Source organism: Varanus komodoensis, unplaced genomic scaffold (assembly GCF_004798865.1).
Source record: "Varanus komodoensis strain SLA01 unplaced genomic scaffold, ASM479886v1 scaffold126, whole genome shotgun sequence".
NCBI classification, from domain to species: Eukaryota; Metazoa; Chordata; class Lepidosauria; order Squamata; family Varanidae; genus Varanus; species Varanus komodoensis.
In genome coordinates, this window is record NW_025335363.1 from 232,620 (window position 1) to 248,858 (window position 16,239).

At 41.1% G+C, this 16,239-nt stretch overlaps 2 protein-coding genes across 2 annotated transcripts; one reads left to right on the forward strand and one right to left on the reverse strand.

Moving 5' to 3' along the window:
* Nucleotides 1-1,420: 1,420 nt before the first annotated feature.
* LOC123019481 (vomeronasal type-2 receptor 26-like) lies at nt 1,421-3,051 on the forward strand. The gene is made up of 2 exons (XM_044422392.1): nt 1,421-1,499; nt 2,141-3,051. Exons 1-2 carry the CDS (start codon nt 1,421-1,423, stop codon nt 3,049-3,051), a joined length of 990 nt encoding a protein of 329 aa, XP_044278327.1.
* Nucleotides 3,052-5,630: 2,579 nt separating this feature from the next.
* On the reverse strand, nt 5,631-6,667 carry LOC123019482 (olfactory receptor 10P1-like). Its single transcript, XM_044422393.1, has one exon. It carries the CDS (start codon nt 6,665-6,667, stop codon nt 5,699-5,701), a length of 969 nt encoding a protein of 322 aa, XP_044278328.1. The 3' UTR covers nt 5,631-5,698.
* Between the last annotated feature and the right edge of the window lie 9,572 nt (nt 6,668-16,239).

Here is a 16,239-nt window from a genome sequence, read left to right on the forward strand (position 1 = left end):
AATTTATCTATTATTTATTTACTTATTTAAAGCTTTTATAGACCATCCCTCTACTAGTGTCTCAGGATGGTTTACAACAAACAAGTAAAATAGAAATTAAAATGACACAGCATGCAGTAATATAACAATATAAAACACATTAAAACCATTTAAACATTAAAATAACAGGAAAATAAGGTTTTCATCTGGCCCTGAAAAGGTGAACCTCTCTGGGGAATCAATGCCCTTCAAAATGTCCCATCAATTAAATCCCTGCTTAACTGCTTTAAATTCAAGGCTGTGGCTTCCTTTATGGAATCAACCCATCTCCTTTATGGAATCAACCCAAGTCTTTCTTCACTTCTTCTGCTTCTAAAAAATCTACAGAGCAAAAGATGGTATATGATCCACATCTATATCAGATATTGTTCAATCTCGTTAATCTATGAATTATCATAGTCTGAAATATCAATATATACTATTCCCATACCTTATCTTGTCATCCTTAAACCATCTAATGTGCTCTGCTTTTCCCTGTGTTTCTCTTTTACAAATACTGGGTTCCATTGTCTATTTTCTCATCATTTGCTCTATTAAATTTCTACACCACCCAATAGTCTCCAGGTGGTTGTTAAAGGGTTTCTAAGAACTGCTTCCTCTCTGCTTGGAAAGCCCTGTACTTAAAAATGTTTGAAACTTCTATATCCTGCTGGGCTGAAGTGCCAAAATGTGATTATGCATTCTTTATCTGTAATTATTTATTTGTGTTTCCAGTTCTTAACAGCTTTGCTAATGTTAACAGATTAGAATTAATTGATCTGTGCAGTTTGGATACACATAAATGGAAAACCTATAACATTTCTGGTCAAATTTAAGGATGATCCAAGCACACTTATTTCATTAATAGCCTTTTAAAAACAAATCTAGCTACCAGTTGTCATTTTGAGCACCTATAGCCTTGGCATCCAAGACAATGACCGATTACACATTCCCAAAATATTCCAAATATAGCTGTGAAATACCTACATATCCCTGTGGAGATTCCAGGAATAGCGTACATGTGAATGGAGAAAGTGTCCTTAATTCTGTAGTGAAGTTTGTATCCCAACATAAGTGTGGTGAGCAAAGCATGACTATCTGGGCCAAATAAGCTGAGACCTCCTATTATTTATTTATTTATTTATTTATTTTTACTGATGACTGTTTCTATGTTTAAGGGATTTTAGTCAGACTTAAGAAATAAGGGCTTCCATTGTCTTCAGCAAATAATAAATCACTAAAATAATTCCCTCCTTGGAAATGGCATCAGTTCATAGATGAAAATTGGAAAACACCTCAAAAGTTCTAATATGGACATTTGCATCACAAATGTCCTTCTTGTGGTTGCTACTAGGAGCTGCCCCGTTCCACCTGTGTGCAGAGCTGCTGCCCTGGACAGAGCATGTTTGTCCAGCAGGGGAAGCAGGTGTGTTGCTATGATTGCCATGAGTGTCCCCAAGGGAGGATTTCAACCCAGATGGGTAAGTGAAGGAATGCAAACTTAAAAGAACTTATAAATTCAGGTCTAAAGTAATTCCACATTGAAGAGCTGTTCTCCCCCGTGCCGAGTCATCATTGTATCAAAATATATATCTTTTCCAGCAAAATTATTGAATTGAATGTTTGTCAGCAAAATGTGGGGGGAGGGGGGAATACAAATTTCATTTCCTTACTTTTTAATGAATGTATAACCCACCTTTCTCCTGTATGGATTCCAGTGAAAGTGACAGAAATTTGATTCCAAATTTCCTTGAAATTTGTCAAGTTGTGCCATTCCAGGTGAACCTTTTATCAGGCAAAGACTCTGACTCATTCTCATAATTTATAGGAGTTCTAGAAATATTTCAAGATAGGATCCCTCCTAAGGCAGAATAAAAGATTCATGTGATAAAAGGTGATGCTGTAATAAAAAATGAACACCAGCATAAGGCACAACCAATTCTTTCTCAGAGAGAAAATTCTAGGAGAAAAACCATCTGGAAACCTGGAAAGTAGAGGAGGTTGAAAAAGTCATGTTGTTTGAAAGTTGGGTTAGACTAAAGCTAAAGATTTTCTTCTTTCTGGAAGCGTTGAGACATTGTGTTTATTCCAGAAATGTGGAATTTTTATTTGTTCCTTTCAGATGCAGATCAATGTGAGATGTGCCCAGAAGATCAGCATCCAAACCAGAACAAGGACCAGTGCATTCCCAAAGAAATAAGCTACCTGTCATATGAGAAGCCCTTGGGGGTAGTTCTGACATCCTTAGTTCTTTTCCTCTCTGTGACTACACTTGTTGTGATGGGGACTTTCATTCAGCACAATAACACTCCCATAGTCAAAGCCAACAATTGGAGCATCACGTGTGCCCTGCTCTCCTCCCTGCTGCTCTGCTTCCTCTGCTCCTTCCTCTTCATTGGGAGGCCTGGGAGGGTGACCTGCCTTCTGAGGCAAACTGTGTTTGGCATCATCTTCTCCATTGCTGTCTCCTGTGTGTTAGCAAAGACCATCACAGTGGTGTTGGCCTTCATGGCCACTAAGCCTGGAAACAGCATGAGGAAATGGGTGGGGAAGAGACTGGCAGTATCAGTGATATTTTTAGGTTCTTTCATTCAAGTTGTCATCTGTGCAGCATGGCTGGCAACTTCTCCCCCCTTCCCAGAATTTGACAGGCATTCCCAGGTTGATACAATCATTATGCAGTGCAATGAAGGCTTGGACATCATGTTCTACCTTGTCCTGGGCTACATGGGGGTTTTGGCCATCATCAGTTTCACATTGGCCTTCCTTGCCAGGAAGTTGCCTGATACCTTCAACGAAGCTAAGCTCATCACCTTCAGCATGTTAGTCTTCTGCAGTGTGTGGATGTCCTTTGTGCCCACCTACCTGAGCACCAAGGGCAAATACATGGTGGCTGTGGAGGTCTTCTCCATCCTGGCCTCTGGTGCTGGCTTATTGGGGTGCATTTTCTTCCCCAAATTCTACATTCTCATGCTGAGGCCTGATCTGAATACCAGAGAGCAGTTAGTAAGGAAAAGGCATGGGTTGAATTGAGAGAGGAATGCCATCCTTGTCTGATCTCAAGTTATGTGGGGCTCTGTAAGTCTTAAACAACACTTGTCTAGCCCAAGTTTTGTGTGGGTTGGATAGCCAATCCAAAACCATCTCAAACTCTCAAACTTCAGCAAATATCACTCTCCTGAAATTGCAGTTCTCTAATCTCTTCTTTGATATACTGTCTGCCTGCACTCACAGTCCCGGGATCAGCAACCCAAAGGCATGTCCTTCTCAGTACTGTCTCACTCCATGAATGTTTCTGCCAGTTCTGAGAATATAATAGAACAGAATCATACAGGTGGAAGGAGCCTAGAAGGCCATCAGGTCCAACCCCTGCTCAGTGAAGAACTCAAGTCTCCCATTCAAATACTAACCAGGCCTGACCCTGCTTAGTTTCCCAGATTAGGCAGGAGCAGGCACTTCTGCTTTGTCATGAGATCTACCATATGCATCCTCCAAATAAGTATAGTTTTGGGGTGGCATCTGTCATCTGTCACGTACTGCACCACTAAATGTTTGTGTCCATCTGAGCTTCCTAAGAAGCTACTTCAGTCGTCTTCTGCTGGTTTCTCATCCCTCCTGACCTGATGTCCTAGTTCCTGTTCTTCAGCCCCCACTTGGATCTCCAGGTCTGCTACCCACCTGCTGATCATCTCCTACATCCCTGTCAATATGGTTTCTAAGCATTATGGGGCTGATAATAATATAATATTGCAGGGGTCCGAGTCCTAAAATATTGTTTGCAAGTGTTCCCATATGTGGTGTTGTTTATGCCATGTTTTTCTTAAATAGAGGAACCATTTCAGCCCATTCTGTTTTGTTCCACTTTTTTACACCATCCCCGCAGATGTACATGAATTTGTGATGACTGGTACAATGGTGAATCTCTCCTAAGTACCAATGCAGAGAATGTAAAGTGTAAAAATAATGCTGCCTATAGACAAGGAGATGTAGAGAGAGCCTCCAGGGAAAAGAGAGTTGTTGGCCCAGGACAACCAGCAAGCAAATGAACCAGAAGGAAAGTTGTACTTTTTTAAGGGAAGTACAATAATTTTTGATCAAGGCCAACATGGCCAAGAAAGAAGTCCTTGTTTAAAAGCACCTATTATGTTTGGCCCATGAAACTGCATGATGTTGATTTGTTTTCTCTTAAAATAATTATGGTCATGATTATTGCCCCCATCCTTACTTGCTGTAATCATACATTGAGAAGGACTTGTAAATCCCACATTTAAAACATAAACAAATAAAAGGAGAAACCCAAGTCCCATATTTAAAAACAAGCAATAATGCAAGAATTTGCACCCAAGAAATGGTAAATAAAGTCACTCCATGTGGATGCAAACCTGTTGCACCTCTAGACCCAAAGATTTTCTGGAAAACTCATACCAGGAGAGAGAGAGTTTTACACACATTTTGTCTAAGTCAACAAATATATCAGTACATGCAAAAGAGGGAAATGTGCTGTCCAAATGATTTCTTTACAACCCTTCTTCCAGCACACCAAAATGATTGTCCAACATGGTTTTCTGCATCAATGCAATGTTCCCTACAAATAGTGAAATGTTTTCCCAATCCTAACCACAGTGAAGTACCACATACATTTTTCGCACAATCCTACACATGCCTGCTTGGAAGGAAGCAAGACCGAGTGCAGCTGGCTTGCTCCTAGCAGGGTAGAAAGTGCATACCAGGAATTGCATCCACATCATATCCCAGCTGATCCAACATGCTGATGGGAAGTAATGGGAAGAAAACCAATAGAGTGGCTGCAACTTGCCCTAGCCATGGAGTCAGGAGGTAGAAGGAACCACGAGACTTGCTCTACCCAAAAGAAATGTTGGCTTTGATCTTGCTCAGCTGCAGCAGTAGAAGTTCATCAACCTGTTCTTCTTAGGAAAAGGAGTCTTCTGTAACAGGTTGGCTCCAGGTGGGAGCTGAGCTGAACCTGTTGAGATGATGATGATGACAACTAAAATTAGGAAATATGAGGGTGCCTCTCCTCCAAGAACATCACTTCAGGAAGCCTCCCCAACAGTATTGTTAATTTTTTATTTCTACATTGTCCAGTAGACAAAGCTCTCTGAGAAGTTCATAGCAATGCACAAACACAAGGCTAAAATACCAATACAGTGGAATACAGCCTAGACTTTTGCTAGACGATATTCGCCTACAGACCCTACATGGACCAACAGCCTATGTGGAGTCCACCAGAAGATCCTTCCATTTGGGGGCTCCATTTCTGCAGCACTCCCTGCAGCTGGAGGTCAGGCAGGATCTGACAGTTCTGCTTTCTGCCTAATAAAGACATCTTTGTCCTGACATGTTTCCTTGTTGACCTGTCATGATTTTAATGTTATCCTATTTGTAATGCATTGCCATTATTCTTGGATCTATTTTGTCTTTTCATTGTACATGGCTCTGGAATTGGTTTAGAAATTAGTATACAAATCTGTGAATATATATTTTTAAACCCCAAAATAAGCCTAGGTGGCTTGCTGTGTCATGTGAACCCCGTCAGAGACTAAAAAGGTGGGGAAAGCAAGAACAGAGTGTGTGTGTGTGTGTGTGTGTGTGTATTTGTGAAAGTGAGAGAGAGAGCTGGTGGGAAAGGTGATAGCTGAGATAGGTGTGCTTGATAGAGCTAGATGAAGCCTTGTTTTCGTTCTATTGATTTCCTGAAAGCAGCTTTTATCTCTTTATTCCTCAGGCTGTAAATTATTGGGTTAAATGCTGGAGTCACCACTGTGTAGAGGAGGGAAAGAATCCTGTCACTGTCCAGGGAATAAACTGATTTGGGTCGAATGTAGGTGAAAGTTACTGTTCCATAGAAAAGGGAGACGACAATGAGATGGGAAGAACAGGTGGAGAATGCTTTGTGTCTGTTCTGGGCCGAAGGCATGATGAGAATGCTGGAGATGATGAAGATGTAGGATAAGAGGATGAGCAAAAAGGGAACCAGGATGAAGAAGACTGTTACTGTGGCAACTGCCACTTCATTCTTGAAGGTGTTGGTAGTGGCCAGTCTTAAAACAGGGAGAACATCACAGAAGAAATGGCTGATTTCATTAGGCCCACAGAAGGGGAGAGTGAATATTGAAATAGACTGCCCAAAGGCCACCAAAATACCAATGGCCCATGAGATGGCAGCCAGTTGGGCACATTCTCTGAGGCTCATAAGGAAAGCATATTGCAGGGGTTTGCATATGGCAATGTACCGGTCATATGCCATGACACAAAGAAGGCAGCACTCTGTGATGCCAAAGAGAATGAAGAAGTACATCTGAACCCCACAGCCCCCAAATGAGATGGCTTGATTCTCCATCCATAAATGTTGTAGCATCTTAGGGATGATGGTTGAAGTGTAGCCAATTTCCAAGAAAGACAAGTTGCAGAGAAAGAAGTACATTGGCGTGTGAAGGCAAGGATTGGCCACAGTGAGGATCAATAGGATGCTGTTCCCACTCAATGTCACCAAGTAGAACATTAGCACCAGCCAGAACAGAAGGATCCACATGTTCTGGACATCTGAGAAGCCCAAAAGTACAATTTCAGTCAAGCAGGACAGGTTGCCCTCTTTTTTTATTTCATTCAGATAGGTTCCTGGAGACATAACAGGACCTTCAGAAAATTAAAAACAGTCAATTCAAAGGCCCTAAGTTTTGGACATCCATCATAATTTCTAAAATCTAGGTAAATTCTTGCATTGAGTTTACAACCTATTTTTATTCTTGGGCATTATTTCAGGAATCCTGTTAATTAAATACTATAAATAAGAATTAATATTGAAGTAGCCCTTCTTGTTCCAATGCACTTCACACCATTTCTCTTTCAAATGTCCCTGCAGTTGGTTGAATCTCAAGCTTCATTCCACGACTAATTCAGAACAGAAAAAGCTACTCATAATTCCCCACAGTTTCTCATAAAAATTTAGACCATGTGAACTTCTGCCAAGGTGCAGATATTTTAAGCATTACCTGAATCTCCTTTTCTCAAACAACAAAAACATGCGTCTTTATATGTATTTTTCCCTCCACAGCAAAATACCCCCCTTTCAATTTTCTCTTTCATACTCACTTAAAAGCAATCCTCCCTTTTAGACATGCCTGCTCAAAAGAAGGAAGCAACACAGAAACTTTTCCAAACTATATTAGATGGATCATATTTTTCTGATACTTTTGTGATGCTGTTCAGAGAGATGATGAATGTTCACTGACTAATAACTAAAATCTTGAAACTTGCCTTGGCCAGTCCAAAAAATAATCTGCTTGAGATGTCACCTCAACTAGTCCAAACACTGAAACAATTTCTTTGTCTAATATGCCTCACTGTCTACCAGCATCGTTCTACTAAGCATAGATAGAAAGGGAATTTATAACACAATTTTATTTCAATGGGCTAGAAATTCCTAATAGAATAGGTGACTGTTCCCTTTATAAAAGTCATGTGACAGAGCCATTATTAATTGCCATGGGGCTTGGCAAATGAAGGCCTGGGACTGGAGTTAGAGGAGGGAATTGTACTGTAAAATCTACTGCCATTAACATGCATCTCCCTGCCTAAAGATCACCTGTCCATTGACTTCAGGGCAGCTAAACCCACAGCATCCAGAGTGGACCTCCTGCCTTGAAGTCTCACTGTGGCCTAAGTCCTGACAAGTAATCTCTGCTGAATTCTACTTGTTGCTTATGAGCTATAAGTGGATGCCACTATAATTCTTGTTAATATGAACTGTTGGCTTATGATAAGTGATTATTTAACATTAAATTGTGTTTCATTGTTATTTTGAATTGGCACATCCTGAAAATGAAGTAGCTACAATCTTTTCATGAAGGTGGAAATGCCACCCAAGAGTTAATCGGACAGGAATCTTTGGAGATGCCTGGACTGTGTTAACCACTTTTTCTTTCCCAATAGTGATCTAAACTGAATTCTTGTCTCCACTGATAATGAGATTCAAAGTGCTCATCTGAACACTATCCTTGGAGAGTAAAAAACAAGTTTGATTAACCTCTATAGAAATTAAAGGGCTGAACCTCAGCTTTCAGTGATGAGGTCCAAAGAGATTTGTTGAGCACCATCCTTGGGGAGCAAACTGAAACTTTTGATTAACTTAGAGAGAAATTAGAGAAACAACTTTCTGGGTCCTCCTAAGATTCCACAGCATGTTTTGTAGGACATTTTCCCAGTAGGAAATCTCAGATGGAGATGGTTGGAAAAGAAATGGATGTGACTGATTAAAGCAGGAAAGGGTCAGTAGGAATGGAACACTTTCTTGTGTGGCAACAAAATTATTAATACCATAGATTTCTGCATTTAGCAAGGATGATCACTAGGTAGCAAACCAAGAGAAGTAAGAGAGGAATTCCTGAGGAAGGAAATCTCTAATTTACCTTGGGTTTTAAGAAACTTAAAGGAACCTCCATACAAGAAGCCTACCCTTCTCAAATGTACAAGCCAAAAGCCTAGATTCCCACATGTCCAGGTTATTGGTTATTCCATCTTTATGTTCCCTAAGAGTAATTGAAGACAATTCAAGAAAACCAAAAGATGGCTTGCAGACTGCCCTACCTGATGCAGGGCATAGGTACAGATATACCAGTCTTTCAGAGACTATGAGATAATTTTCCCAGAAATTGAATACAGGAATGAGGTGGGGCAAGTGTACCCAAATGCAAACTCACAACTCAAAACCCTCAGGTTTCTTCTCCAAAAGAAAGTCAGAACACAAACCCACTCCTTTGAACCCACCTTTCTCTCACCCAGTTCAGGATCCTAAAAATGCATCCATTTATTCTCTCAATCATTCCATCCCTTAATATTCCTGTGGCCATTATCAGCAGGGATCTAAATGAAGCTGTGCCCAAAGGTTCAGCATTGCCTAGAGGCACTCTTTGGCAGGCAGTCATGCAGTGGTAAATACTTGAGTGAGGATGCTTCTCATAACTCTGACCCCAAGGATAAAATGCATGGAGCAGTGGCAATTGATTTTTATATTCAGTGACCTGGGACAAGGATGCCTGTGTTCCTCAGACACAATAATACCCAAGCAACTTAATTCTCATGAATGTTAATCCACCTCCAAAAAGCTCCCATTAGCACTGGACCCTCTGCGAAAATATGCATTGCACCAGCTGGCTGCTTCAGTTATTGCTTGTGCATGTCAGGAAATCTCGATAGCAGCACCAGAAGAATGTACATGCAGATTCACATGGAAGATGCTAGTCTCAGTCTCTGCAGTTTATTGAGGGAACACCCAGGTACCACTCTCTGACAGAGAAAAAACTGTCAGGTAGCCAGTATATCGAAATGGCTAGAAGAGATTCCAGGTTTAGAAGAGTATTTTATAAGTTGCGGGTCACATGCATAGTTTCAAGGCAGTGATGAGATTCTGAATGGGTGAGAAGGCGAGGACTGTGGGAAAGTGCAGAAACATAATACAGCAACATTGAGAAATCATTATTGACATCAGGAAAAACATTTTGACACACCAAAGGTTTGAGTAACAGATAACAAATAATCAAGATAATAAACAATCAAGAGTTACCAAATTCTAACAGGTTTTGATGTTGGTTTTAACAAGCAGATACAAAATTCCTTAAGACAAAGCATGAGCTGGCTAGGTATTTTTACATTGCAAAGGAAGCGCAGCTGCCCTAATCAACTTGCAGCATTGTTTTCATTCTGTTTCAGCTGGGCAATCAGGAGCTGAGAGAGGGTGGATCATTAGCATAGCTTGGGGCTGTTTTTTACTTTTTCCAGAGAAAGAACTAGAAAGGAAAAACCCCACGAATGGGGTGAGGGGAGAGAGGACAGGCAGAGCTCTTCATACTTAATGAATAAAACCTATAACTTTTATTAGGGCAACTCCAACATCCACTAAAACTGATTTGCCTCTGATCTGCCATGTATGTGTGCTCAGAATCTGAGCGATCTTTTCCCCATTGATTTTTTCCCCAAAATCTTTAATACATCTTTTGCTCTGTTTTCACCAAAACCGAGACCACGTGCTATGGGAGTAAATAACATTTGGTCCCAGGATGTGTGTCATGTTCTTGGGTCATACAATGCTGTGGTAGGACCCAGGTTGCATGAAATGTGCTGAGTGCAACCTGCAATCTACCTGTGCTCCCCTAAGTAAAGGTAGCATATAAATGCAATGCAACAGCAACAACATAGGCTGTGACTAGCAATGTGGGGGAAACTATTGGGGCTAGGACTCCAATGGATTCCCTGGGCTCAGACCCTGGACTTCAGTCCACTTTGTTGCAGCCCTGAGTCCAAGCTCCTGACAAGCATGCCCAGCATCTATGTGGCACTTGCCAGGAATTAAGCTCCATGTGCTGTACAAGCCGTGGCCCTCTGCCCTGCCACAACCAACAGCCATTTGTGCTGCTGCACCTGACAGGAAGAATGTGGTTCCCATGGAGCTCACCAGGGATGGAGCCCTCTATGATTGCTGCCCAAGCAGCATCCATCTTATTCTCCACCACCTTTGTGCTGCTGCACCAGATGCAGAACAAGTTTGTTGGTTGGATGATGTATGCACATGGACTTCTTCTCAGCTCAGCTCACTTTCCAAGACCTGGTTGAGCACTAGAGGAAGTCGACAAATGCTACTAGAATGTATCCCAATGGGTTTCACCCCAACCCAAATTGTGACATCCGGTAGACGCAGAACCAACTTTTTTCCTGAATTCCAATGCATGCTGAGATCCTTAGATGTATCAAATCCAAATCCAAATGTATCAAATTAGGCAAAATGGGACAATCCCTGTTCCATTCCTGCTTAAGACCCCATCTATCTGATTCATTCAGCAATAATAAGCATGTATTCACAGAAATCGTAGGCTGATGGTGTTTTCCAATTGGTGTTGGAAATAATTGGTGTTTCCAATCACAAGGAAGATGCTGAAATCTTGGTTCTTCTCACTACTCCTGGTTCTTCTCACTACTCCTAAATGGGTAGGGTTAGGAAGGTTAGGAAACACTCTGACAGCCTACAACAGCTAGTTATCCTTGGAATTGTTTAGGACTGTGCCCTACACTGGAATCCTAGAGATATATTTTCTTTACCTCCTCTTGACAATTGAGGTAGTACAGGTGACTTGTCTTGGAATTATTACAGTCAGCCATGCTGTTTTCAGAAGTCCCATGGGGTACCATAAGTGTTGTGCAAAGACTGTACCAAAAACAGAGTGTCTGAAATTCTGTGCTGAGTCTATAAAGACTGCTGTTGAACAACCTGCTCCATTCTGTCTGTATTTTCTACCAGGTGTGATGCTTTTGGTGATCTATGATCATGAAAGTTTCCAGCCTGAACTTGACCAGAGATTTGGCAGCATCCCCTTTGATTTGGCTCCTGCTGTTGCCTCATTATTCTTCCACCACAAGATTAAACTCCAACATATGTAATTGGAGGACAACAATCCGAACTCATCCACATAGTCCTTCAGATGGGATAATCATAGGTGAATTTGTATCCATTTCACTTCCAAACTTCATTACATTGAATTTTAGAGAACTCCCAGATTACTCTGCAGTAAGAGCTTTGTAAGTAGCTTTTTAAAATGTGCTCTAAGTTCTTTTACCATTCTTACCTTGACAGACTAAGCCGTTGCTCTACCAGTTCGGCTTGTGTTCTTCTCTAAAATGTGGTAGTCATTTATTCATATTAAATGACCACCACTCTGTCTAATAGCAACGGGGCTAGCAGAAGGTCAATGCTGGATCAGGTTCATAATCAAGGTGGTCCCAGTGACTGGAGGAGTCCTGCCTTGAACCAGCCAGTTCTGCTCAGTCATGACTTTCAGAGATGGCTATGAATATCCCAAGTATCAGTATGCCTAAATTAAGAAATATCTAGCCTCCAATCACCACCACCACAAAAAGATAATAGCAAGACTCTCTGGAAAAATAGTGGCCACCTCATGAAGAGTTGCTGCCCATCCTTTTGCATTTGTCCTGCTTAGAATTTGTCCTTGCAAGTGTCACAGAGAAGAAGGAGTAATGATTAGGAAGCTGTTGAGAGAGGAAAGCGGGAAGGAAAGAGATGGGAGAAAAGGTTATGTGTGCAAGAGAGGGTGGAACAAAAATGAGGGGAGTGGGAATTCTTCCATGCACCAGAGGAAGCAGGACAACTTTATATCTTCAGCTATTGTTTCCTTGTGCCTTGTGTGTCCTGAGTCAGACCCTTCCTTTCTTGGCCAAGGCTCCAGAGTACCAAACAGTCCTTTGTGATGCAGATCTTTCTTGACACTTCTCAATTAACAAGACAATGTAATCTAAAGCCCTCTTGCAAGCTGAACTATCATGTAAAGAGTGATGAGCCCAAACTAGGAACTTTTCCCCAGTCCTTTCTTTGGATTTACACTGTGGGCTCCCCTCTCTGGGTGGCTTCCAGTTGGTGAAAGGCAGTTGGAGAGACCAACAAAAGCCCTCCAACTGGGTAGTTCATCTCTCTAATACCTCATCATGGTGTCAGGGAGTGGGCAAGGCAAAGGCTCTCCCTTTTCTCCTGGGTCCCCTCCTGTATCTTCCAAGACCTCATGATTGGGCTGGGAAACTGCAGGCAATGACCTAGATGGAGCTTCAAAGGCTCCTACCCACTTTGATCCTCTTGTCTCCCACTGCCTCTTCCTTGGTGTCCTTCAGGGTGTATCCTTCAGCATGCAATAATGCAGGCACTCAGAAACTGAAGCACCCAGCTTACTTGCTACTTCTCTCGAGCCCAGGGACACCTCATTTCTTCACAACAACCCAACAAGTATGGTTAGGAAAAAATATGGTGCCATACAGAGTCACTGTGTTTGCCAGGCTTTCCACTTAGTTAACAATACACAGAATTGCAGCCTAATTGAACTTCATGGAGGATCTGGCTTGGGGATTTCCCCTCCTGACCCAATATGAATCCTCTGTACAGAACAGTATTTCTTTGGCATTAATATTTACCTACTTCTAGTCCTGCCTTCTTAGGACATGTCACCTTGAGTGATAATTTTCTGTATCATGCGTGTTAAACATGAACTACTTAAATGGACAAAACACAATGTAATCCATAATTCAGCTCAGACTCTGATTTAAGATGATGTCACCAAAATCTTATTGCAGCATGATTCCTAAAAACTACCAGCATCTCCTTGCCTTTGTTTTTGCCATCCATGAGATCAACAAGGATGCTGCATTGTTACGCAACATGACACTGGGATCCAAGATTTACAAGAATGCTTTTAACCAAATGCAAGCCTGTTGGAGCACGTTGGACCTTCTCTTTATGGGACAGGGGGATCCTACCAATTATAACTGTGTTGGGAAAGATACATTGATGGCTGTTGTGGGAGGTGTCACTTCTCAAACCTCTATCCAGATAGCACGTGTCCTAAATATCTATAAGATAGCACAGGTAGGTATTTATCCTTAGGCAGAGGCAATCACTATAGGAGTGGTCGAATTTTCTCCTGTCCTTAGCAGTTTTGATGTGGGACACTATCTTGTATCCCACACTATGAGATCATAATTGTCTGCACTGTCAATTTCTGAAAACAAAAGAAAGCGCCATGCCATAGCAGATTGGCATGATTCAGCAGTCTATCACGGAGTAATTAAGACAAAGTTAGCCATGGCAAAAGTGGGACACGTGCAGCCTCCAGTTAAAACATGAGGCCTCTGAGCAGGGCAATTGATGCTTAAAGCAAGTATTAAGTGAGGATTAAGTGTGGGTAACTTAACCTTTGATTAACCCACAATGACCAGGGTTAAATGGCCTGCTATAACCCCCAATCACCCAACCACAGGTTACATATTCAAAATGGCAGTTACATGTGTCCCCCCTCATCACTCTGGCTAATAAAGGCTAATTATCACCAGAACAAATTAAGATGCCTTGTGTCATGTGAACCAGACCTATATAAATCCCTGTGTGCAGATATAGGTAGAGATACAGATATTTGATAGGAAGCCCTTTGGGTTCAACTGGGCTTAGTCTCATGTCTGTTGTTATTGCAGCTCCAGAATCTGAGTTGTGAATTGTGCCCACTGGGAACTGGAAATGTAAGGCTTTGCAACATAATACGTATAAGTTAAATATTGATAGTATTAAGGAATTTTATTTGAAAATGCAAGGTTGGGATAAAAAAAAAAAAAAGGAAGCATTTCCCAAAAGATGCTATTAAATGAGATCTAGATTTTGGTGTTTGTATATATCAAGAACGACTGAACCTGTCCATTAAATCTCAAATGTAATGAATAAATTATATTTCATATTTGCTTTCAGTTCACCCTGAATTTTGAGGATTTTCTCCATCTTTTTTTGCATTTTTTCTATTGTTTTCATTAAAAATCATATATGTCTCTGCTTAATTTCCTCTTAATACATGCATTTTTGCATACAATTCTGGCTAATAAACATGACATTTGCAAGCAAATTTCTTATAATGCATTTTCACTGATATGTGGAATTTTGATTGGTAAACTTTATTCCAATGTTTGGGAAAGTGCAAATTTCATAGGATGACTTAGTTTTGATGCACATAGTTATTCCAAGTGCAAAAATTACACATAGAGCTATTCAAGTGCAAACACAATGAACTTCTCCATTTCTGGTATATGGTCAGTTTATAATTGAGAAGAAAGAGTTGGTTATCTTAGTTTAAACATTATTGTACCTTTCCCCTTAGCTCAGCTATGGCGCCTTTGATCCAGTGCTGAGAGACAAAACTCGGTTCCCTTCTTTTTACCGAATGGTCCCAAATGAAGATCCTCAGTCTGCTGGGATCGTCAAACTCCTCAAGCACTTTAACTGGAACTGGGTTGGTTTCATTGTTTCAGACGATGACAGTGGAGAAACCTTCCTTCGAACCCTGAGACCAAGGCTTTTGCAGAATGCTATTTGTCTGGCTTGGGTGAGGGTGGTTCCTATCGTGACAGGATTCATGCCAGTTGAAACACTTGAACAAATATTGAGACCAATTGAAAAGACTCTCTTATTGAGCAAAATCAATGTAATTCTTGTCTATGGAGACCATCAATCTCTGGAAGGTTTAAAAATAGTTTTATACTACAATGAAATTGATTTTAATAGTCCCATTCAGCGGGTATGGATCACAACAGCTGAATGGGATTATTCTGCTATATCAGCAGGGTACAAATTCACTGCTCAATCCTTCAATGGCACCTTGTCATTCAATCTCCATACAACTGCAGTGCCAGGATTTCTGGACTTTGTCAAGAGCATAAATCCATATCATTCAACAGTGCATTTGATTCAACATTACTGGGTTTCAGCCTTCCGTTGTTCACTCCCACAGTATAACTTATATATGCCAAGGAAGAAAAACTGCACAGGGGAAGAGAAACTTGAGAGCCTTCCTGGATCAATTTTTGAAATGGAAATGTCTGGCCAAAGCTATAGTAGCTACAATGCCGTCTATGCTGTTGCACATGCTCTTCAGGCCATGGAATTAGCCAAAGTCAAACAGACATTGAGAGGAGATGGGGACAAATGGGACTTCCAGAAAGTTCAACCATGGCTGGTAGGTGAAGCTACCCTCAAATCATAAACTTCCATAAAATAACGTGGAGACATTTAAAATATCAGAAAGCTACATGTATTTTAAAATGCACAAAAGGAGGAAAACACATTACAAACTCATATTTAATGGATTCATGGTGAAGTCATAGCAACATTCCACCACCAGAATATTTATTTCATTTATGAATTTCTCAGGTGGGATGCAACCATTTTGAACATTTAGCAAGCACAAGCTCTTTCATCCTTTCCCTACTAAGAGTGGGTACATCTCTATGCTAAGCAATTACATGGATAAATCCAAAAGACAAGTCCTTCAAGGAGGGAAATGGTCAATCACTGTATCACCAGGATGTAGGTAGTTTCCAGAAAAGAGTTCTGAGGTGCAGCTGATGTCAAGGCACAGATAAGCTTTCAAACACATTACACAGTCCAAGAAGCAAGTTCAGCAGGAATCCAAGGGTTTGTAACATGGATTGACCCAGAGGTCAATCACAACAGACATTTGGAGCTAGTCGAACAATGTTGTTCCATTACTGGCTTGATTGAAACCAAAGACACTGATAGCCAGAGCTTCCTGAGCTCCAATAGAACTCAGCTGCAGTTCATTATACCCCTTTGGCAAAATTCCTATTCATGTGGGTCTTGCTCAAGGGAAT